This window comes from Ailuropoda melanoleuca, chromosome X (assembly GCF_002007445.2).
Source record: "Ailuropoda melanoleuca isolate Jingjing chromosome X, ASM200744v2, whole genome shotgun sequence".
NCBI lineage: Eukaryota > Metazoa > Chordata > Mammalia > Carnivora > Ursidae > Ailuropoda > Ailuropoda melanoleuca.
In genome coordinates, this window is record NC_048238.1 from 43,969,236 (window position 1) to 43,992,822 (window position 23,587).

Genomic DNA, 23,587 nt, shown 5'->3' on the forward strand with positions numbered 1-23,587 from the left:
TACCAGCTGTATGACTCAGGACAACTCCTTTTACTTCTCCAAGCCTCAGTTCCTTCTCTATAAAACGGGGAGCTACTTCCCATCTTACTGCGCTATTGTGAGAAGTAAATACAGGTGGCAGTGTCTACTAGGCTACAAAGACATAGGGCACTCGTTTTCTAATTCTTTTCTGACCAAATGTCATGCTTCCACCCCGCTCCTAAGCACCTGGCACAAGACCAGGCATCTGGAAAGACCTCGGTCACGGTCACTGACTACTCCAGCACCCCACCCTGCCCCCCAGCGCTTCAAATACACACGCCCTGCTAATCAATAGATGAAAGCACTGAAGCCCAAGGAAGGAACACACCTTGGCCAGCACTGCACACAGAGTTTGACCGAAGCTGGGTTAGGGGTTCAGGGCTCCTGTGACTCGGAGCAGGGCTCTGGATGCATCATATCGCCTCCCCACCAAAAAGGGGTTGTGGGGGAACCAAGGTTCAGAACCCGTCCCTATAGACAGCGAACTGGGGAGAAGGAAGCTTCTTGCCCAAAGTCACACAGCCAGGCAGAGGCAGTATTAGGACTAGAGCTGCCTCTGACAGAGGGTGTGTGTGTGTGTGTTTTGGGGAGGGCTTTCTATTCTGCCACCCCATTGCCAATCCTCTTCCCTGAAAGGCTGGGGAGAAACCCCATCCACAAGCTGAGAGGAGGGTGGAAGCAGGATCTCAGCTAGGAGTTCAGCCCCTGTGGTCAAAGTGCCCCTAGCAGGCAGGGTAGGAAGGGGTGAGGAGGCAGGATTGGGGAGCACGTACTTATTGAACAGGTTGAGGCCGATTCTGTAGTGCCGCCTCTGCACCACGTCATTGTTAAAGGCTGGTGAGTCCCAGCTGTGCCTCGTCTCCCGCTGGTAAGTCTGCTTGCACAGGCCTGTGGCTGGAGGCTCCCTCAGGCTGTCCCTCGAAGACGAGCCAGAGCTGCAGTTGATGGTCTCGTTGGAATTGCTGGAGCTCTCAAGGCTCTCATTATCTCCTCCATCAGAGTTCTCGCCTGCAGCCTCGCACTTCCCCAACCTCCGACCCCCAGCCACACCACTGGGCCCGGTGCCACTGTTGGGGGCTGGTGGCAGGGGCCCTGGCGGGGCTGGGGCTGGGCCCTCCGGGGCTGGGTAGTGGCGGTGTGGGATCGGGGCCCTGCCTGGTGGCCCCTTGTGCTTCAGGGTCCCATGGGGGCTGCAGCCATCAGCCTCATACACCAGCTGGCGGTGGACAGAGCCGCGATCTGAGCGGTCACTCAGGTCCACGGAGCTATCACTAGGAGGCTCAATGGTAAGCAAGGGAAGGTGGGCGGCCCGCAGCCGGAAATCCCGGCACTCCAAGCACCCAGGAGCCCTGCGCGTGCCTTCCTCACGGGTACCATCTTCCCGGGTCCCTGGAGGCACTGGTGGGGGAACTGGCGGGAGGGGGGCCGGTGCCCAGAACTCGGGCCGGCCCTGGGGTGGGGGCTCTGTGCTGGGCAGTCGCTCAGGGGATGGTGGGGGAACTGGGTCATCCAAGTAGAGGGGAAGATCACTGAAGGATGTGGCTGAGCTGTCCTCTTGCTGTTCCTTTGACTCCCGCTTCTCCAGTTGGGCTGACCCTGGCTCCTCAGACATGGGCCCTGATGGGTGGCAGTTCAGGGCCTCATCAATGGATTCAGCCAGAGACTTTACCTGTGTGGGCAGAAAGGGGAAGAGGGAAAGGGAGAGAAAGGAAGGCAAGATGAAGGGAAGGAGGGTGGGATGGGAGGGAGGGAGGATGGGAGGGAGGGAAAAAGGGGGAATCTTCCTTAGTGGATCAGCCAAGAAGAAGTGGGTCCCCTCCCCCACCTCCACAGGTTCTCAGCAGTATATAAAACAACTCCCAGGGAGCCATTGTGAGCTCACAGGAGCTGGGTAATGGCGACAAGTTCCCTTCTCAGATATCTCAATACCTCCTTCATTATAGACCCAAGCCAAATGCCCCCTCCTCCCTGATTCAACCCATATTTCTTTTTTTTTTTTTAAGATTTTATTTATTTATTTGACAGAGATAGAGACAGCCAGCGAGAGAGGGAACACACAAGCAGGGGGAGCGGGAGAGGAAGAAGCAGGCTCATAGCGGAGGAGCCTGATGTGGGGCTTGATCCCATAACGTCAGGATCACGCCCTGAGCCGAAGGCAGACGCTTAACGACTGCACCACCCAGGCGCCCCTCAACCCGTATTTCTTGCCTCAGCCATTCCCCAGGGTAAACCAAAATCTCGGCTTCCTCCGGGCTCCCAGAGCCCTCCATCTGGTTCTTAGGAAATCCATAATATTTATTATTTGAGAATCCAAACCATGGCTGGTAACTCTGCTTCTCTGTGGTATCTAGTTTCCAAACTGCTCTCTAATGATCCCTACCTCTTGGTATCTACACCCTTATGTACCACACTGTCCCAGGCATGGTCTGTGGAACAAACACTATATGGCAGAAGGGGTGGAATGTCACTTCCGAGATTAGGTTATGAAAGACTACAGCTTCCTTCTTGAGCACTCCTTTTCATTCTGCGCTCTCTCTCTCTCTCTCTCTCTCTCTCTCTCTCTGTCTCAGACCCTTGGTCTGGGGGAAGCCACACCATGAGCAGTCCTATGGAGATGCCCACATGGTGAGGACCTGAATCTTCCTGCCATTAGTCAAATGAGTGAGTTTGGAAGCAGACCCATCAGCCCTAGTCAAGTCTTCAGAGACTGTGGTCCCACCCTAGAGCCTGATTGTAGCCTCATGAGAGACCCTAAGCCAGAACCACCAGCCAAGCCACTCCCAGGTTCCTGGCCCTCAGAAACTGCAATAAATGTTTCTTATGTAAGCTCAGTCTTTAAGTTCAGTTTGAAGCTACTAAATTTTGGGGTCATTTGTTATGCAGCAATGTAACTAACACATGTAACTAACACACTTCTCCATCGGATGTGGATAGCACTGACACCTGGGCCCAAGCCTGGTCCCTCAATCTCTGCACCAGACTGTGATCCCCTATCCCCCATTATCCCCTTGAGGCCTAGGTCCAGGTCCAGTTTCTCTTTCCAGTTAGTTAGCTCAGTTCAACACACTTGACACAGAAGAGATATTCAATTAAATGTCTGTTGTATGCATGGATGAGTGATTTAGATCTTCCCTTTAATACTTCTTTCCTTCCCCCTACCTACACCATTTCACTAGCTCCAGGGAAGCCTGTCCTGGCTGATGGCAGCGCCAGATCACAGAGGTTAGAGAAGAATGATTTCTTCTCTTATAAAGCTTCATTCATTCATTCATTCAACAAACTCTGCCAAATACCTCCTTGGTTTTAGGAAGGAAACGAACATGCACTTAGCAGCTACCATGTATAAGTGCTTTCATGTATATTACCTAGCTGAAGTGACTCTTCACAACGGCTTTAAAAGGAAGGTTTTATCTCCATTGCATTGATCATGTTTCAGTGAGTTTAAATAACTTGCTGAAGGTCACATCGCTGGGAGATGGCAGAACTGGGATTTGCACCTGTACGGCTACGCTGACTATACCTCAAGCTGAGAATAACCTCCTACCACCAACACGGCTTACTATACTCTCGCCGTTTCATGTTTTTGCCAGTGCATTGGCCTGTGCAAGCGACACCCTCCCAACAATCTCTAACTTGCTAAATCTTATCTGTCTGGTAAGGCCCAACTCCAGTGCTATTTTCCCAAAGAAGCTTTCTCTGGTCGTCCTAGAAGAAAGTTTCTTTTTCCCTCCTCTGGGTTCCCATGGCACTCTACGTGATCCGTCCTCATGGCTCAGAGCACACTCTATTTCAGGAGACAAGCACTTGCACATGTCTGCCATTTCCTGGCCTCAGAGCTCCTTAAGCATAAGGACCCTGGACGGCTCTCATCTGTCTCCGTCACAGTGCCCAGCACAGAGCCTGGTCCCTAGTGGTGTGGTATAAGGGAAAGGGCACGGAGTTTGGAACCAGACAGTGCTGAGTTCCAGTCCAGTTTGGAGAAGTCATTTCGCCTTTCAGGAACTTGGAGCCTCAGTCTCCTTCTCTGTAAAATTGGGAAAACAACACCGCCACCCCTAGCCCCCACCCTGGTCTTGCAGATTGTTATAAGGCACACACAGCCCCTGGCACAGAGTAGGAGCGCATCACCTGTTAGTTAGGCCTGAATTTGATAGTGAATCAAGTTTCAAAGAATGGGAACGTAAATTTTCTTATGTGTTCTCCACACCTAGATTTTTAACTTGCTTGTTTTAACGATCTGATTTTTTTGTCTGGCCAATTCGTTCTCATCAATCTCACAGCCCCTCCTCAAATGCTTGCCAGGCAACTTCTTTCAGTGTGGAATATAGGTAAAGAGCTGTAGGAGGAGCCAGCACATGGGGATGGGGAGGAAAGGCCCTTTCCAGGGATGCTGACCTGCTTGGAGAAGGAGTCCTCGAGCTCTGTGATGTCATTAGAAAACTCTCCAGATGTGGTGACGGAGCTTCCCCCACCATCGATGCCCCCTCCACAGGAGCCTCCATAGGGGAGCCCTCGTTCAAGCCGGTGGCTCCGGGCACCAGCCATGGCACCCTCGTCCAGCGAGGCAGGCTTGCCCTCGAAGTACGCGGGGTTCTGTGCCTTCTCGTACTCCTCGAAGGAGAACTGCATCCTCATGTTGGAAAGGATGATGCGGCGGGACATGCGGCTCTCCGAAGCTGAGCTGCGGAGTCGCTCAAAGTTCTTGTTCATGCGGTACTGGCGAAAGGCCGTCTGGATGGTCCTGGCAGCCCTGCGGCTCAGGAAGGAGCCCCCATACTTCCTCTCCAGCATTTCCACCTAGCAGGGGAGGGTCAAGGGGAACAAGGTCAAAAACTCACGCCAGCCTCATTCATCTCCCTGGGACTCAACTACACTCCCCACTCCCCCACCAACTCACAGCTAACTGCCTAGAGCTGCCTGGACATGCCAGGCTGGGCTCTGTGTGGTGTCCTCACTTTAATCTCCGATAGCGCTTGTCACATGGGGCTGGATTATGGTTTTCTTTCTTATTTACAAGAAGTAGAGGTCCATTATTCTAAAAAAGTTAGGAAAAAAAAAACCCAGAGAAGCCAAAAATGGAGAGAAAGTAAGAAATAAATTGAGAGCCAGAAGGAGGAAAGGAAAGAGGAAGAGAGAAAGAAGAGAGAGAGGAAAGAAGGGAGGGGGAGTGGGGAGAGAGGGAAAGAAAGAAGGAAGAGAAGAAGAGAGGAAGGAAGATTGGTTCGCCTAAAGTCCCGATACCTAGGAATGACAACATTTTGGTATATGTCCTTCCAGGGTTTTTTTTTTTTTCTATACATGGTATTTTGTGCCCCCCCCTTTTTTTAAGCTAAATGATATCCTGTGTGATATATGTGATATACTCTTCTGAAAGTGTCAATGTATGTGTCTGCTTCTCCTATTGGATAGATTTTTGGAGGACTGGGTCTGGGTCTCATTCATCTTTATGTCTCCAGTGCAGGCTTAGAGCTCAGTCGATGTTTACTGAGTGAACAGGAGACTCAGTGGCTGGGTAGTGAATGAGTGGGTGAGTCCCCAGTAGGGTGAAGGATCCTAGAGCTAGTCTCCCATTCTAGGCTCCCTATCCCTCCCTGGATACCACCCTCAAGTGCCACATCCCGATCCCCCCTTGGTTCTCTTGTACCCCCACTCCCGCTCCCATCCCAGCCAGAGCCATCTCCTCTGCACCTTTTTGTCCTGCAGGTCCGTGGAGAGTTCATAGCTGTCCGATAGGGCCTTGGAGCGCTTTATCTCCTCCTCCTCCTGCTTCCTCAGGGCGACACTGGCTGGCTGGAGACGAGCTCGCTGAGCCCAGGGAAGGCCCACCCCAGCTGGGGGGCCCCCCATGTGGCTGCTGGTGGGGGTCAGCTGGCTCAGCCGGTAGGGGGGTTGGCTCCCAGGACTATCAACCGCTGTGCTCAGGTCACTGCCTGGGGCATCACCCTCCACACTGTGGGGATGAGATAAGATGAGGCAGGATGTGGGACCAGGAGATGGGCCTGCTCAGCCAGACTGAATGTGGGTGGACCAGATCCCTTCCCACAACACCATCCTCCCCAGCTTCCTCACAGACATAGGAACCCCAATAGTTAAAAGCCAGAGGGGAGTTCTACCTCTCCCCAAGCTGCCCTTTGCAGTCCCTTCCCTTCAGGTCCCTGGCCTTCACAACCCTACCTTCGTTGCCCTTCCTCCCCACAGCTCACAGCTCCAGCTGCTTAGACTCTTTTACCTCAAGGCTGGGTCTTCTCACAGGCTTGTCCCCGTTCCTACTCACCCCTCACACCTGGTCCCTTCATGACCATGTCCCCTCACACCCTCATCCCCAGACCAGTTCCTCCCAGTCTTGTCCACTCAAGTCCCTTTTTCTAATAGCCCTGGCCCCTAACAACTCCATCCCCAAACCCTCCTTCCCCTGATGGACAGTTGCCTCACAGCCCCATCTTCCCCCCAGGCCCTTTCCCCTCTCAGCTCCAGCCCACATGGCCCAACACCATGTGCTGCAGTTACCCTCCCAGCCTGATCCCCCAGCACCACCCCCAGATTAGCCCTGACCCCAGGTCTGGGGCCCACTCCTGCATCCTGTGCCTTCAGACTCACCCCTCCCCTGCCCAACCCTTCCCCCTACAGCCCCGCCCCTGCCCTCAGCTGCCTGGACACTGGCCTGGCCAGTTCCCAGTATTCCCTGGCTACAAGGGCTCAGGCTTGGAGACAGCCAGAGGTGCCTCCCATTCAGCATTCTCACAGGTAAAGAGCTGCCCTGCGGGGCAGCTTCTTTTTTCTCCTCATGGCCTCCTCTGTTCAGCTGGGGGAGGGGGGGCAAAAGTCTTGAGATCGAAGACTGGCAGGAGCTGGGCACTGGGCCTTGCCTGCCCTGGTTACCCAGAGCTGTTGTTCCTCCAGACGTGCTCCCATAGTGCCATGGCAACCAGGCTGCCAGGGAACCCAGGTGGCAACAGCGCCAAGGTGCCCTGAGCCTAGCAGGCAAGGTGAGGAGCCACAGAGGTGAGGAGAACCGAGGAGGGGGGCCAGGAGGGGAGGGATAGGTGGGTGAGGCATGGGAGTTGTGGGGGGAATGGGTATGGTAGAGTCCAGAGAATGGTCTGGTTTGGGCAGGCACACGGTTGGGGGGGCTCTTGGCTGGAAAGGCTTAAGGGGCCACTCCCCAACCCCTACTTGGCAGAGGCCAGGGCACAGCGCAGGGCAAGCTGGGGTGGATGTAAGGGGCTCCCTACCAGTGTAGGAACTTCAGCTGCATCAGACCTGCCAGCCTTGCAGGAGAGCACTTCGGGCTGGGGGCTCGGTGTAGTGGAGTGGCTATACCCACCCACCAGGCTGGGTCCTGGGCTGCAGGTGTAGAGCTCAGCTCCACCCTAGTGGGCCCCCTCCTCCCCCTGCCACCCACCATTCATCCTCCACCCTCCCAATGTCAGCCTGTAACACTGCCAGGAGCAAGGCAGAAACAGACTGGGGAACTGCCCTCTACTCCAAATACTCTTTCCTCTGGGGCCTCAGGGGCTTGCGAAGTCCCACTTTGGGGGTCAGACTTTGTCTAGCTCCCCCCACCAACCCAGGCATCTAAGATGCTCCTCTCCACCCCCCTCAGGACTGCAGGATCCTGCCCATTAAACTTCCAAACCTCTCCCTGTCAGCACACAGCTCAAAATCAGGTTTGATCCAATTGTCTCCTCTGTTAGCGAACCATCCATAGCTCCCACTGCCCACAAGAGATAGTGCAAGTTTCTTATCCTGGCACTTGAGGCTTCTCAAAGGTACAATAGCTAATGCTTATAGAGCATTTAGCACATCAGGCACTGTTCTTACCACTCCACATTTAATAACCTGTGTACTCTTCAAAACAACCCCATGAGATAGGTATTGTGATTTATCTTTGTTTTACACATCAAGAAACCGAGGCCCAGAGAGGTTAAGTAACTTATCTATGGTCACACAGCTACTAATGATAGAGCCAGGATTCAAATCCTGGCAGTTTGACTCCAGAGCTCACACTCTTAAACATTCAGCCAGACTGCAGGGTGAGCTGCCAGCCCCCCATCCCATCCACCCTTCCCTCCAGCCTAGCCCAGATCCTGTTTCTCCCAAATACTCCTCTGCGTTCCACCTCCCAAACTGCTCATACGGTACCTTCCACCTGGAATGCAGTCCCTATCATCTCTGCCATCTGCAATCTGAGAAATCCCCCCACACCCTACTTCTATCAAGATTCAGGTCATATGCCACCACTAAGAAGCCCTCCTGAAGCCCGCCTCCAGCCAGAAATTATTGCTGATCCTCTTCGGAGCTCCCACACATAGCACATGTCTGTCCTTCTTTTTATGGTGCAGGTTAGCTTTGGCAAAGCGTGACAGCTATTTGTGTTCATGACTCCCAGAATCCCAGCACAGGAAGAGAATTTGGTAATCTCCTAGCCAGCACCGAGCACAAGGCCTGGAACAGAATAGCTCAATAAATGCTTTTGGAGTGAAGGAGTCAATGAATGAGCGCCGGTGGCTGTGCTAATAAATCCTCCTACCTGAGCCTTGACCTCCACCGCCAGAGTCATCTTCCAACCCATGTTCCATCCTGTGGCCAGAGAGAGCCCTTGAAAGTACAGATCTGATCAGTCTGCTCTCCTACTAAAACCCTTCCACAGCTCCTCAGAACTCATTCAACAAACAACAGTTGAGCATTTTCGATGTGCCAGGCACAGTGCTGGGTGCTGGGAATATAACAGTGAGCAAGACACATAAGATGTGTTCCCTAGGGGAGGTGACATTCCAGTGAGAGAGGCAGACTATAAATATATATGACCATTTCAGGTAGAGATAAGTGCTAGGAAGGAAAATACGGCAGAGGGATCAAAGGTGCTGTTTTCAGCATGGTGGTCAGGGAAGGTCTTCTTGAAGAAATGGCGTATAAGCTGAGCCCGGACGGAAGCGAGGGAGTGAGTTGTGTGGTCACCTGAGGCCAAAGGAGTCCAGACAAAAGGCAGAGCCAGTGCGAGGACGCTGAGGTAGACCAATGCCTGGCATGTTTGAGAAACAGCAAGGAGGCCAGTGTAGCTGGAGGGGAGTGAATGAGGAGAGCATGAGAGGAGGTAAGATCAGAGGGGGAATGGGGGCTAAATCATGAAGGACATTGAGCCTGCGATAAAGACTTTGCGTTTTGCTCTGATTGAGATGAGCAGAGGAGGGACTTGATCTACCTTAGGCTTTATAGGAATCATCATCCAGGGGATAACCTCTAACTACCTCAGCAGAGCCATGGATGGCTCTCCTGTCCTGACCCCTGCCTCATATACCGTCTGCCCCATGCCTTCAACCTGGCTACCTCCTGCTCACCCTTCAATATTTAGCTCACGTGTGCCCTTCCTGCCCCCTCCACATGGCTTGGCTTACAGGTCCTTCCTCCGCTGCCGTAGGGCCCTATAGTCACCTCTATCCCTAGGGCAAGAGCATTAATGAGCTGACTGAATCCTTGAAACTTTTGAGGCAGACACCGTTAGCCCCATGTTATGGATGAGGACGCAGAGGTTCAAAGAGGCGATATAAACTTGCTCGAGATCACACGGCTTTTAAGTGAGAAAGTCAGGAGGCAAAGACAGGGCCCAGGCTGTCTTTTCATAACATCTCGTCGCCTCTCGCTACTTCTGGCTCCGTGCTGCCCCTGGCTGTCCACTCTTTGGCAATTCTTCCCTTTGGAGCTGGCCCCCAACTCTGATCGCAAAGGGAAGAGTGGCTGTTAGCGCAGCCTCCCCCAAGAGGGCCTGGCAAAAAGGTCAGTGCTTGAGGGTGTCGTTCCTCATATCATACATACTGCTGAAGAAACCGGACCTGGGGATGTGAAATCCCTTTGCTCAGGGCCCCCAAAACACTGAGGGGCATGCTGATCACATGGAAAATCTCTCTTTTCTCTCTCTCTCATATGGGCACATTAGCACGTGCATGCACGTGCATGCGCACACACACACATACACGCGGAATACGTGCAGTAAAAAGCTGGGAAGACTAGCTTCAGGGTTTGACTGCCATTCACTGGCTATGTGGGCCTGGGCATGTCTCTTTACCTCTCTGCACTTGCTTCTCATCCGTGAAGGGCTAGAGGGAAATGCAATTCCCTCTTTGGATTCCTGGACTTCAGAAAGGGCCTGGGAGACACCCCCCACCGCCCTGTCTGGACTCCTCCCAGCCAGGAGCAAAGAACACAAGAACACAGACACACACAGACACACACATGTGTCTGTGTGCACTGTCTTCTGGGCCATTCTGTGGGGGAAACTAAGAGCATCCTCTGCAGTGGGGGAAATAAACCACGTTACACAAATAACCACAGTACAAAGCTGAAAGTTCTCAAGGCTGGGGAACAGAGGAAGTGCTGGGGGAGCTCAGGAGAGAGATTCCTTCTGCTTGGGGGTGGCTGAGCAGAATAAAAATAAACTCACACTTACAGTGCACCTTCCCTGTGTCAGGCATTTTCCGCACATTATTTAATCTGCATGACAAACGTGAAGGAAGAATTAGGATTCCTATTTTGCAGGTGAGGAAAAAAGCTCTGAGGGGGAAAGTAAAGGTCTCAGAGCCAGCAAGTGGCAGAACAGGAATCCAAAGCCCAGAGCCTGGACTAGTTCCCCTGCTGCCTTAAAGGCTTCCCTGGGGAGGAAGCATTGACCAGGGCCTTGCCTAGGAGGAGCCGGTAGAAGTGAGTGACTGCGTGAGCCACGGCACTAAGATGGGGAGAAGCAGGGCAGAACATTCTGTGGGGATTTGGAGTGGCCTGCCCGCTGTGTGGGGCATTGATTGACTCTCCCTGGATGCTGCTCCTAATGGGAGGTCTTTCTCCCTCCTTCCCTTTATTGGCACTGCCCCGAGCCAGGCAGCCAGCAGGGGACAGGATCAGGATGCAGTTGCCATGGAAATGAATGGGGGCTGTCGCTATGGATACAATAAGATGAGGGCAAGAGGAAGCTAGGGATGCTGAGGACTATCCCCATGACAACTTAGGCTGGAAGGCGGGGCGGCCGGAAGTGGGAGATAAGAAAACAAGGGGAGGAGGTCAGCACACCTAGATGAGAGCAGGGGCTTCGGGCTTTGCAGGAAGACCAGCTCAGGAGATCCAACAAGGGGGTGGGTGGGGCAGAGGGGCAGAAGGACCCCAATCACCTCCATCTCCTCTGATGGTTCTGCTGCCCAGTCCCAGTGCCGTGGAGATTCCAAACCTGAGGCCAGCGTGGCTTGGCACAGGGGCTGGCAGGGGAGGAGGTCATCAAAAGGGCTGACTGGGGAGACAGCAGGCAAACATGGGCTTGAGGGCACACAGACCTGGGCTTGAATCCCAGCTCTACTTCTTTGCTGCCCTAGAAAGAATTGCTGTCATTTACTGAGTACCTACTTTTGGCTAGGCCTAGCAACTCTGCAAGGTCCGGGTTGTTTTCCCTGAAGGAGATAACAGATAAGGAAACTGAAATGCAGAGGGATGAAAAAACTTGCCCAAAGTTTCAGAGCTCAGCAGTGGTGGACCCAGGAGCCAAATCAACATTCCTGCTGTTACCCGAACCACCCCCCGAACCCCCGCCCCACACTGAACCTCCCCTCCCAGGTCTGGTCCACATTCCCCAGCTCCCTGTGCCTTCCCATAGTGACATGCATAAGGCCAGATGCTGGGTAAGTATCTGTGGAGTGTGAGAAGCAACTCTGGAGGAAGCAGGAGAGACTGAGGTTAGACGGAAGAAGTGCCTGACTTCGAGAAGAGTGAGTCATGCGTTTGACTTGCCATGGAGAGACGAGCCACAGAACAGGGACGGGCTTTATGAACCATCCAATCCCTGAGAGCCAAACTGAGGCCCACAAAGTCAAAGTGACGTTCCCAGGGTCGTGAAGAATGAGAACCCAAATCCCCTACCTTCTAGGCCAGTGTCCCACTTTTAGTCTGAGCAGCCCCTTGAATCTGTCCAGCTCCCCCCAAACCCTGCACCTTTAAGCTCCCAGACAACAGCTGGGCAACAGCAGGCAACTTGCACTTGCTAGGCTATATGAGCCCAGCGCCTGTGCTCATATTCTTCCTTTGTGTCTTCTGCCCAGGATGGCCTCCCTCTCCCCTTGGCCCCAGACCTCATCTGCATCTTGCAGCACTCTGAGCAGGTGAGCCCTCCCGAAAGTCACTTCTGACTCACTTCTCCCCTCTCGCCCCCAACACAGAACCTGGCAGGGTCAGACACTCCCCGCTCTGTACCTTGTGCGCACTCACGTCATGGGTGGTCCTTATTGGCAGCTAACTTGTGACACCCTCTTGAAGTGTCCCTCCCCTTCCCTGCTCCTGTCTCCCAACGGCAGTGGCCAGGTATAATTCACCTCTGCGGACCCTGCAAGCCCAGGCCAGGGCCCAGCACACAGCACGTGCCCAGCAGCCACCTTGGTCCCCTAAGACAGGTGGCAGTCGTGTGTGTCTGAGTGTGTGTGACCATCCCGCCTGACAACTGTCACCCTAAAAGCCACAGCCCCACATGATCAAAAACCACCCACACCCAGTCTTGTGATTATCTCTACCAGGCAGACACAGAGAGCCTGCCAGGCACAGAAGGTCAGCACCTCACACAATCAGCCTCACACACACACTCAGAGTTCCTCACACCCAGCCTCATACAATCACATTCCCTTAGATACATAATAATGCACAGTCTCTCACTACTGGTCCACCTGCCCGCCACACATAAAGACACACACACATATGCACAGGCACACGCATTTCCCTCACAGCTGACAGAAACCTTCCCCCTTCCCCCAGCACAGGCCCGCGGCCAATCCAGTTGCCTACACAGGAGTCTACACCTCCTGGGCTCCCACAGTAATCCCCTGACCTTGACTTACCCTCTGCCTCCATTTAGTCGACCCCCTACCCCCACCCTACTTCCTTATAACTCCAGTCAGATAAAGGTAGAATGGTCTCTCCAGCCACAGCTCATCCAGCCTCACACACCCTGGAGAGCCAGTTGAACAGAGCCATCTTCACACCCCTCCCCAGCACAACCCCGGAGCTCCCCGCCAGGGTTTTAACCAGGCTGTCTCCTGTGATGTCTCTTCACGTCTACCACCCATTCAAACCCTTCCCAGCCTTCCACTCTTGCCCCTCCTCCTCCAGCAAGCCCTCCTTGACACTAGCATCCTTCCCAGCCCACCACAACATACACCCTCCTCTTTGGGCCAGGAACAGATTTTGTTCACCAGTGAAGCCATATCCACTCAATCATTTCTGCCCTTCACACCCTGTTTTTCCAAAGGAATTCTCATCTCCCCTGGGAGATAGCCACTGTCTTCTTTTGGAGCCCTCACAGTATTTACCTTAAAGCCTCGTTGGGATGCCTAGGTGGCTCAGTTGGTTAAGCATCTGCCTTTTGCTCAGGTCGTGATCCCAAGGTCCTCCTTGCTCAGGCGGGAGTCTGTTTCTCCCTCTGCCTGCAGCTCCCCCTGCTTGGGTTGTCTGTCTGTCTGTCTGTCTCTCCCTCTCTCTGACAAAAAAATAAAATAGTAACATAAAGCCTTGCCCACAGTTAGGTATTTAAGCAATGCCTTCTGGAAGAGTAAAGGAGGGAGAAGAGGAAGAGAGAGAAGGAGGGACAGAGGAAAGGCCAGAGGGAGATGAGAAATAAATTAGAGTTTGAATGAATAAGTGAGTAGATGAGTTGAGTGGCTCAGTGAAACAGAGAGTGAGGGAATAAGGTGAGCCTCTGGGAAAAGGACAGGACCAACGTGATGGGGATGTTGAAGGGAGGGCTAAAAGAAAGGAAGGACTCTCACGTGGGCCCTAATCAAAGCAAGAGCCACCAGTCACTGCACACTTGCCCAACTGTGCACCAGACCCTATGCTGGGATCCTTGTGTTTCCTTGCTAATCTTCACGATAACCCACGGAGGTAGATATATTCTCACTGCGCTAGGGAGGAAAATGAAGCTCAAGGAGAAAATACTTGCTCAAGATTACACAGGCAGTGAATAAGAGAGCTGGAAGGTAAACTCAGATTTGTTCAATGTCAAAGGCTTAGAAAGGGAAAGCCAGGGTATGAGCCCACTTGGGGGTCTCCTGACTTTGCTCCCACCCAAGACACATTATGGAAGGTGTGGTTCCTACAGTCCCTAAAGGATACATTCCACCCTCCTGCCAACAGCCTCCAGGGATTCTTAGAACCAGCTTCTGGAAGGTGCAGGAAATATTCAGGGTCATTGCATCTGGAGCAAATGGCTTCCCCTTAGAATCACAGATCCCTAAAGTTGTAGAATCGGAATCTTGAAAGTACAGAATCAAGGACTCTTACCATCACAGAGTATTAAAATCATACCACCAGAAATTTTTGTAAAATAACAGAACCATGAAATCTTTTAAAATAATAGAATCATGAAATCCACAGGATTGGAGACTCCCCAAATTGCAGTGTTGTAGAAATAGAAACCAAAGAATTGCATGGAATGTGTCATTGAATTATCATATTTTAAATGCATGTAATCATACTTTCTTAAAATTGTCGCATCTGAGATTGACAGAATGTCGGAGCTGGAGGAGCCCTTGGATATCCTCTGACCCAAGCCTGCTCCACCTGTCACACATGGGGGGATACTAGGTAGCAGAGGGGCCAAGCGGTGTGTCCGAGCTGGCCAGCTCATGCTGCCTCAGGTTGACAGGCTGAAGAAGGCAGCAGGCTTGCCCGTGGTGAGAGCGCCACACCATTCATTCATTGAGTGCCTGCCTCTTGGGTGTTGACAATACCAAGAATCAAACCCTACGCTCTCTCCCAGGCCCTGTCCCCAGCCCTGGATAGGAAAGAAGGTATAGCCCTGGTGGGGATGAGGAGAGGGAAGTGGGGGGAAGGGTGGAACATACATCAGACAGAGAGAAGAGATCAGCTTTTATTGATGGAAATTCCTTTGTACACAGCGACTCACGGACTCTGAAAGGCCTTTTCCTCCTGATCATATTTACAGAGCACTATGGGAGTGGCAGAGGGCATGGTACGAGGCCTTTAAGCAGTGGAGGAGATGGCAGCAATGGCCACAGCGAGGGAACAAGCAATGGGGAACTAGGCAGGCTGGGTCCCGCCCCCGTCTGGTCCTCTGAGCCCTAGGCACCCTGCATCTCTGTTTGTGCTCACAGAGGACAGAGGTAGGTCCTTGGGATGTCATTTGGAGACCTCTCCAGGAGTGGCAGGCTCCAGGGTGCCTCGGAAGTGGGGTGTGGGTGCGGGAGGGTCCAGGTTCCAAGCTCCAAGCTCCAAGCTCTGCTGCTCCCACATTTTAGTCAGACCTAGGGGTCCAGCCTTTATAATTCAGGGGCTGGAGTCCAGGACAGACAGCAGTGGGGGTGTGTGTGTGGGAATTCCAAGGAGGTGGGGGAGGAAGGGGCACGGATGATTGCCCATCCTGAAGCAGGGACAGGGTCCCATGGGGGATCGCGGGCGGGGTGGAGGGGGCTGGTTAAGGCTTTTGCTTCTGCATAGAAAATGACCCTTGTCCTCTCAGTTACCGAGAGGAGGGACTACTGCACTCGGAGGCCGGACAGCAGAACTGATGAGCGTCTTCCTCTTCCTCTTCCTCAGTCTCCTCGTCCTCCTCCTCTTCCCTGGGGCCAGGAAGGGCAGGGTAGAGGCCACAGGCGGGCGGGTGACAGAGAGAGGCAGAGGCATTAGTTTGCAGAGAAGGGGAGATACATGAACGGCTTTGGAACCAGGGTGGTGGGGCTAGGATGGGGGTCTGAATGGGGAGGCCAGCGCGACGGATTATCTAGGGCCATCCCCAACTCAGTCTCCAAGGAGCCTGCAACAGCCCTTCCCCACACCCAAGCTGGACACGCTTAAGGTCATGCCTGGAGTATGCCAATTCCACTTCGGACCGGCAGGTGCCCGACCTTCATTTGAATAGAAATAGTAGCAACCTGCTGGGTGCTGGCTCTTTGCAGACATCATCTCATTTAACCCCTGCAACAACACGGCAACATTTTAGAGATGAGGGAATTGAAGAAGCTCAGAGAGGTCGAGATAACCTGCCCAAGGTCACATAGCTGGGTGAGTGGTAGAGTTGGGATCTCAGCCCGGAGTACTCAGAGCTCCAAGTCTCAGACTCGTCCCACTGGGTCCCTTAGGTGAACTTGGCACTATCTCTAGAAATCTACCCTGCCCTTGAAGGACAAAGATTTGTATTTCCTGAAGGCTCAGGGTCGGGGAAATTGGAGATGCTCAGAAATGAGGTGTGGAAAGCCCACAGCTTTGGAAGCAAATAGACCTGGGTTCTAACGCCAGCTCTGCAAGTGCTCCCAGGCTACGTGCCCAGGCATGCTATTGCCCCTCTTGAAGACTCAGTGTCCTCATCTGTAAAAATGGGGCTCGTGATGCCAACCCCAAGGGACTGTTGCAAAGACTGGAACATATGTCAAGTGCCTGGCAAATAAGAGCAACAGGAACATGGTGGCGGTTTTGTTAACTGCTCGTGAACTGAATCTATTTCCCAAGGTAACCATTGGCACCCACGCAGAAGTGCCAAGGTGGCAGTGAGGAGCCGGTGCGGGAACGAGCTCCTGTCCCCGGGGTACTGCAGAGTGGTACCAGGGGCCTGTCTACATGTGGCAGTCACTGGAGCCGGGCTACAGTTTCGTGGCGTGGATGGACACACAGCAGGGCTCAGGGGGTCCAGCTGCCTTGGGAATGAAAAGGCTGATCCTCTGGAGATAGCTAACGAAACAGTATCACCCCATTCCCAGACCCCTTGGCTCAAGGGAGGCAGTAAGTATGGAAGCCAGGAAACTGGAGGATTGGGAAGAGATGAGAAGGAAAGAGGACAGGGACAGGCAAGGGAAGGCACTGCTGTCCACCCGACAGGCAGACAAGCCCACACACGTGCACGTAACACACATACACGCACACACGCACCCGAGCACACACGCGCCCACTCTTCATACTTAAAGCTCCCTCTGACACATTGTTCCACAGAGTCAGAGTCAGTAAAACCACATGAAGCAGAGCTCAAGTCCTGGGCAAGCAGCTTGCCCTTTCTGAGTCTCCCATTCCTCAACTAGAAAAGGAGAAAATGCCACACCTCTCAAGGCTGTCATGAAGAACAAGTGACCTACCCACCCCATTGCTCACTCCCCTCGCATCCAGGTCAGGCCTCTGCCAGCCCTCACCCTGACCCTGCAGTCACCTCCCAGTTTCTTCTCTCTACCCTTTTGGACCCATTAGGCTTCCTAATAAAGTATGCAAGCATGAATCTCCTGCTTGTCTCTGCTTAGACACCCATCTTGGCTCCCCACTGCTTCCTGGATAAAGGTCAGACTCTTCAACTTGGCATTCAAGGCTCCTCCACCACATGGCTTCACTTGGCTTTCCTCGTCTGGTGGAAAAGGCATGGGCTTTAGAGTTTCACAGACCTGGGTATGAATATCAGCCCTACCTCCTACTAGCTGGGTGACCTTGGGTCCACTTCTTTACTTCTCTAGGACTTATTTTCCTCATCTACAAAGTGACAAAATGCCCATTCCACAGGGTGTGGTGGGATTAAATGAATTCAAGTATGTCGAGCAACTGCCACAGGGTAGATTTGGTGCTTCATACACAGTAACTGTCATTATCAGTGGCTCACTTCATGCTCAGCCTTCATCATACTAGCTCGTTCATTATTCCATCAGGATGGCCGGCCTCTTCACACCTCTGTGCCTTTGCTGACTCTGTTTCTTCTTCTGTACACATCTTTTGCTACTGAAATCCCATATAAACATTATGTCCCAGCTTAAATGCTGCTTCCTGCAGGAAGTCCTCCCTGACTCTCAACCAGAAGTACTCCTTGCTTCCTCCTAGCTCCCTCATCCCTGCCCTTAGTGGTTGCTCCGAACTCCACTGAAGCATTTCTTTCACCAACCCCCTCAACACCCTTGTCTTCGCCCCCACTACTCCTGCTCTGCCTCTCTGTGAGAAAGAGAGGGCCCCTATGCTATTTAAGGCCAGCCCCACCACTCGGGCTCTGGAGCCCACCCATGCTACCTCCTCCACAACAATCATCCCCTTTCTCTCCTGTGTTTCAACCTCTCTCTCTTGCTGTTGCCTCCTTCTTACCAACATTTATAGCAGCTCAAGTCTCTCCCATCTGGGAATAAAAACCCTCTATCTGCCCCCACATCTCCCTCTAGCAATCACTGTCCCTCTCTCCTCTTCACAGCTAAGCTTCTTGAGAAATTCATCTCCACTGGCCATCTCCACTTCAGTACCTCCCACGAGCTCTCCAACCCACTGCAATCTGCCTCGTGTGCCCACCCTGCCACCGAAACTGTTCTTAGCCAGGTCGCCGAGGACCTCCTAGTGGTTAAAGCCAATAGACTCTCTTCCACCCTCCTCTTCCTTCCCCCAGCTGTAACATTTGCCACTCTTAACAAGCCCCTCCTGTGCACGCGGATGGCTCTTTCCTTCCTCTCCTTCCGTGAGCCCACTCCCTGCTGGTTTTCCTCCTACTTCTCTGACCACCCCCACCTCTTCTTCCTCTCCCAATCTCTTATGTGTTGGTCCCTCTTCCCCAGTTCTGCCCTGGTTCTCTTCTCTTTCATTCCACACCCTGTGTCAGCAGTCCTACTCTATTGCATAACTTCAGGGATGGCTTAGGACCCCTCCCCCATCTCTGTCTCTGTCTCATGGGTCTCAGACCCGTCAAGCCTAATGCTTGCAGGGAGCCCCACCAGGACGGCCCTTCAGGCCTTCAGAGCTCATGGGGACCTCACACTCAGCATCTTACCACTGCAAACCCGTCCTCTGCATTCTGCAGCTTAGTGAAAAGCACCACCATCCACCCAGTTGCCCAAGCCCAAAACACACCTGGGAGTCATGCTAGATTCTTCCTGCTCCCCTAACAAGTCAGTCACCAAATTCTGCCGATTCCACCTCCTCATCTTCTACTCCTCTCACTCCTTGCTGGCTCTTTCTTCAATCATACTGGTTTCCCTGCTGTCCCTCAAACATGACCCGCACACTCTTGCCTCAGGGCCTCTGCGCTCCACGTTCTTTCTGTCTGGAACATCGTCCCCCAGAGAGGCACGGCACCAGACACATTCTATATATTTAGTTGTTTGTTTATTTGTTATCCATCTCACCCACCATAAGATCCATCAGCACCAGCATCTGTTCTGTTCAGTGCTGTATTCCCAATGCCCAGCACAGCGTCTGGCACTCAATAAATATTTGTTGAATGAATGACTCCATTGCCAGACCTGAACACTGAAACTCACTGTGAATTCCAACCTCTGCCATCTCTACTCCCTTCCACCCCCACTATTTATTCAGCCTACTACTCCAGTTCTCTCTCCCTCCTAATCACCCTCAAACACATCTCCTCTGCTCTATCCCCAAAGCCACTACCTTAGCTTACCTCTCTCTTGGATTACCACACACTCTCCTCCCTAGTTTCCCTTCCTCTAAAAAGCCTCTTTGATGCGTCACTTTGCCTACTCAAGAACTGCTCATGGCTCCCTAGCTGCCAACCATGAGGAAGGAAGCCTGAATGCCCCAGACAGCTGTTTGAGGTAGGTCTAAGCTCCGCCCCCTCCCACATTCAATTTCACCATCCCCCACCTCTGGGCCTTTGTGTGCTCTCTCAGAGCATCCTCCCCTACCTCTGGCTCTCCAAATTTTTATGGACCTTGAATGATTGACTCAAACACCACTTTCTTCAGAAAACAACCTGACTCACAAACCAGATGTAAATCCTCTCCAAAGTCCATAGAGAGATAAGTGTCTCCAGTGTCGTTCTGGGATCTTCAAGAACCAAGTAGGATGGAAGTTAGTAACCACCAAGGACACTGAGTGCTGGGTAAGCATTAATAGAGGTTCCCTTTTCCTCTTGCACTATTACCCTCGATTCATGTCTCTGTGGCCCTCTGCTAATGCCAACTCATCCTTGTCTCCTCCCTTTCCTTCATCTTCTATTGAGTCTATCTCATTAATATCTCTCAAAGGCTTTTGATTCCATAACTTGAAATTAAAATGTTTCTATATGACCAGTGCCCAGTGGAGTAGGGCAACAGGGTAGTTCTGCTCAAATCCATTCCCTTCTGTGCCAACACCCCAGTTTAGGCCCTCCAGCATACAATCCATTTCTCATAGTGACCGCTAGTGTGATGTTTCTAAAACACGAATTTTACCAAATTTCTCTCCTATTTAGAATACATTCCTGTGACACTTTGTCACCAGCAACATTGGTTCTTGACCTTTTTGGAGGAACACAAACCCTTTATGCATGTAACAAAAGCCATGGACCATCTTCCCAACAAAAAAATGTCCATAGATGCACACACAAAACATTTCGCACTCAATTTCAGGAGGCGCATGGACCACCTAAAGCCCATGCCACCCAGGTTAAGAACCTCTGGCCCTGCCCAATAACATCTAGGTTCTTCTGCATATGCCACTCCTTCTGCCTGAAATGTTCTTCCACACTTCACCCTTCTGTCCCTAACTACCTCTTACTCATCCTCTAAGACTCACCTCTTAGGCTGAGTTGACCTGCAGTAGTCCTGGACTGGGCCAGATCCCTTCCTTTGGGCTTCCACAGCACCCACCCGCCACGATGAGCCCCTCTATCATAGCCCTCCTTGGTCTCTCCAACTGACTGGGGACTTGCAGAAGGCAAGAGCCATTACCCACCATAGGCCCTGCCTACAGCAGAACTCTGTGTCTACTGAAATGAGCACTAAGAACAGCTACACTTTTTTTGAGTACCCATTTATGTGCCAGGCCCTCAGCAACTGATCTCATCTATAAACCCCATGATGTTGGTGGTATTGTGTTTCTTTTAACAGATAAGGAACTAGGCTCAGAGATGTGAAGGGACTTGTTTATGGTCACCCAGCTAGTGAGTGAAAGAACTGGGAATGAAACTGAAATGTGTTGGCACCAGTACAAATATTGGCCCACCAGGCTTCCCTGCCCGGGACTGTGAGACTGGAAGATGGCATCAGTAGAAGAACAGGGCCAAGAACCAGGGCTAGAGTGCCCTGTCTGGGCTCCATTTCCCAGGCCACCTGCCCATTTTTTCCCTCCTGTGTCACCTTCATGGCAAGACCAGAGATGTGGCTCTTTCTTCTTATAGTGCAATCCCCTCCATCCTGTGTACTACTCTCAGCCTGCTCATCTCAAAGCCCCACTGTGGTCAGGCCCATTCTTTGCTCCAGAACCATCCCCAGATCCAATACAATCAAATGCTACATACTTGGCTATGAGGAACACAAGACACAGGTGATCCCTGCCCTTCAAGAGTTGATAGTCACCCAGGAATTCTACATGTACCATCTCCAATCCTAAAACAGCCCTGAGAGGTAAGTGGTCATTAGCCTCATTACACAGATGAGGAAACAGAGGCTCAGAGGTTAAATTGCCTGCCCACAGTCGTAGAGTTGGTAAGTGGTCAAACTTAGATTTGAATAAAGAAAGGTACTGACTCAACTATTTTCCCCCATTAGGTCATCTTGTTTGGAAGAGCCAAAAAAGTAGACAAGACCACTTCTGGCAGGGTTGGGGGATGAAGGAAAGCTATTACTCTTTCAAGACTCAGTACCCATGTCCCTCCTGTAGGGTACAGATGGGATTAGGTGCCCTTCCTCCAGAAGCCCTCTGAACCTACTTCTTTCCCATAGCAAACCACACTACACTGTCATTGTCTATGTGTCCCTCCCTTCTAGACTTGAGCTCCCTGATGGTAGGACCAGATACAATTCATTCCTGTATCCCACAAAGGTTCAGCACAAGGCCTTACCAATGGTAGGCAGGACAAATCTTGCTGAATGAATAAGGTGGTATTTGAACTCGTTATTAAAAGGAAAAGCAAGATCTGAACAACAGGACATAGGGAAATGGTATGGAGGAGGAAGGAAATAAGTTACGGAAAAAGTTAAGGAAAAAGGCCAGCAATTTTGAAATTATGACAGGATGTGTATAACACATTTTCATCATTGTTATGTGGATTTTCTTTTCCTTTCAACAATGGGATAATACTACAAGCTCTGTTCCGCAACTTGCTTTTTTCCATATAACAGTAAGTCTTGGAGATCCTTCCATGCCCATATACAGAGATAGATCTTTTTCTTTTGATCTGTAAGAGCATTCCATAGTAGGGGTGAATCATGAAGGAAAAGCTGCTGTCTATTGATGGACATGAAGGTTGTTTTAATTTTTCACTATTATAAACAATGCTGCAATGAACATCTTTGTGTATGTCTGGAAGTAGTTTTGAAGGATAGGCTCCTAAAAGTTGAATTGCTGGGCCAAAGGAATGCACATTTTGTTTAAAATGTAGCTAAAAGTTATTTCTGTTGCTTTAACATTTTTATAGACTAAAATATTATTCCTATTCACACAATCCTGTCTTTATTTTGAGTAGCATACATCATGCAACCTTTTCATTAAGAGTTGGCTGAGAATGCTATCCTACAAAGGCATGTGATAAAGAGTTGCACAGTACAGTTTATGCTTGCAGTTGGGACTGAATGTTTTAAAAAGACCTCTGGTTGGGGGACCAACTAGTAGTAATGCCTTAGAGAAATCTACCTCCAAGACATGGTTCTCAGGTTCGAAGTGTTTAGGATTCTGGGGGCAACCAACAAATACGTGCCACAAAAACTGCACTAACTTACACTCCAGTCAAGGAATATGAGAGGTTTTGTTGCCTCACAACTCTTTCAATCTGCTCAATTTTGGCACTTTAAAATTGGTGCTTCATTGTTGTTTTAGTTCCATTTCTTTAGCTATTGGCAAGCTAGAGTATCCTTTTTCATTCATCAGCTAATGGATGTCGATTTCTTCGCTGAATTGCCAAATCACGTTATTTCTCTATTCTAAATGTGGTATACAACTTTTTCTTATTGATTTCCAGGTGATGATATATAGACAGAAATATTAACCTTTGCCTGATACCTATGTAGCAAATACCTTTTCCTAGCCTGTTATGTTTTAACTTTGTATCTAGTATCTTTCTTCACGCAGAAGTTCTTAACTTCAATGTAGCCAAAATTACTGCTCTTTACTTTATGGCTTCTGGGTTCTTAAGTCATGCTCAGAAAGGCTCCTTCACTCTAATATTATAAAAATATTCTGTATTTTCTTCTGGTACATTTATAGTTCTATCCTTTGTATTTGATTTTATATGAGACAGGGGTTTAACTTCATTTTTTCCCCAATGGTGGCCAATGGTCCCATCCCACTTACTGACTCCCTACTGATTTGACATGTGTTTTTTATCATAAATTAAATTCCCATATGAATATATGGGTTTGTTTCTAAAGTTCCTCCCCTCATTGTTCTTCTTTTCCAAAATTTTCTTAGTAATTCATGGGGATTTACTCTTCCAAATGAACTTTAAAATCTAATTGCTCAATTCCCAAAGAAAATAACCACTGAAATTTTAATGAGAAATGCATTGAACCTTTTGACCAAATTGAGGGGAAAAAATATCATTTTTACCATATTCAATCTTCCCATCCAGGAACAGGATAGGACACTTGACTATTCAAGTCTTCTCACAGACTTTGGTGAAATCTTAGTTTTCTACAGAGAAGTATTT

General features: G+C 51.0%; 1 protein-coding gene across 5 annotated transcripts in view; it reads right to left on the reverse strand.

Moving 5' to 3' along the window:
* The window catches only part of IQSEC2 (IQ motif and Sec7 domain ArfGEF 2), a 76,567-nt gene that overhangs the window by 13,656 nt on the left and 39,324 nt on the right, over positions 1–23,587 (reverse strand). For all 5 annotated transcript variants that reach the window (XM_019807550.2, XM_019807549.2, XM_019807552.2 and 2 more), the window contains 3 exons: positions 5,710–5,971; positions 4,417–4,818; positions 795–1,690 (listed from right to left, as the gene is read on the reverse strand). In XM_019807550.2, the coding sequence (XP_019663109.1) occupies positions 795–1,690; positions 4,417–4,818; positions 5,710–5,971 (1,560 nt within the window). The remainder of the gene's footprint in view (positions 1–794; positions 1,691–4,416; positions 4,819–5,709; positions 5,972–23,587) is intronic.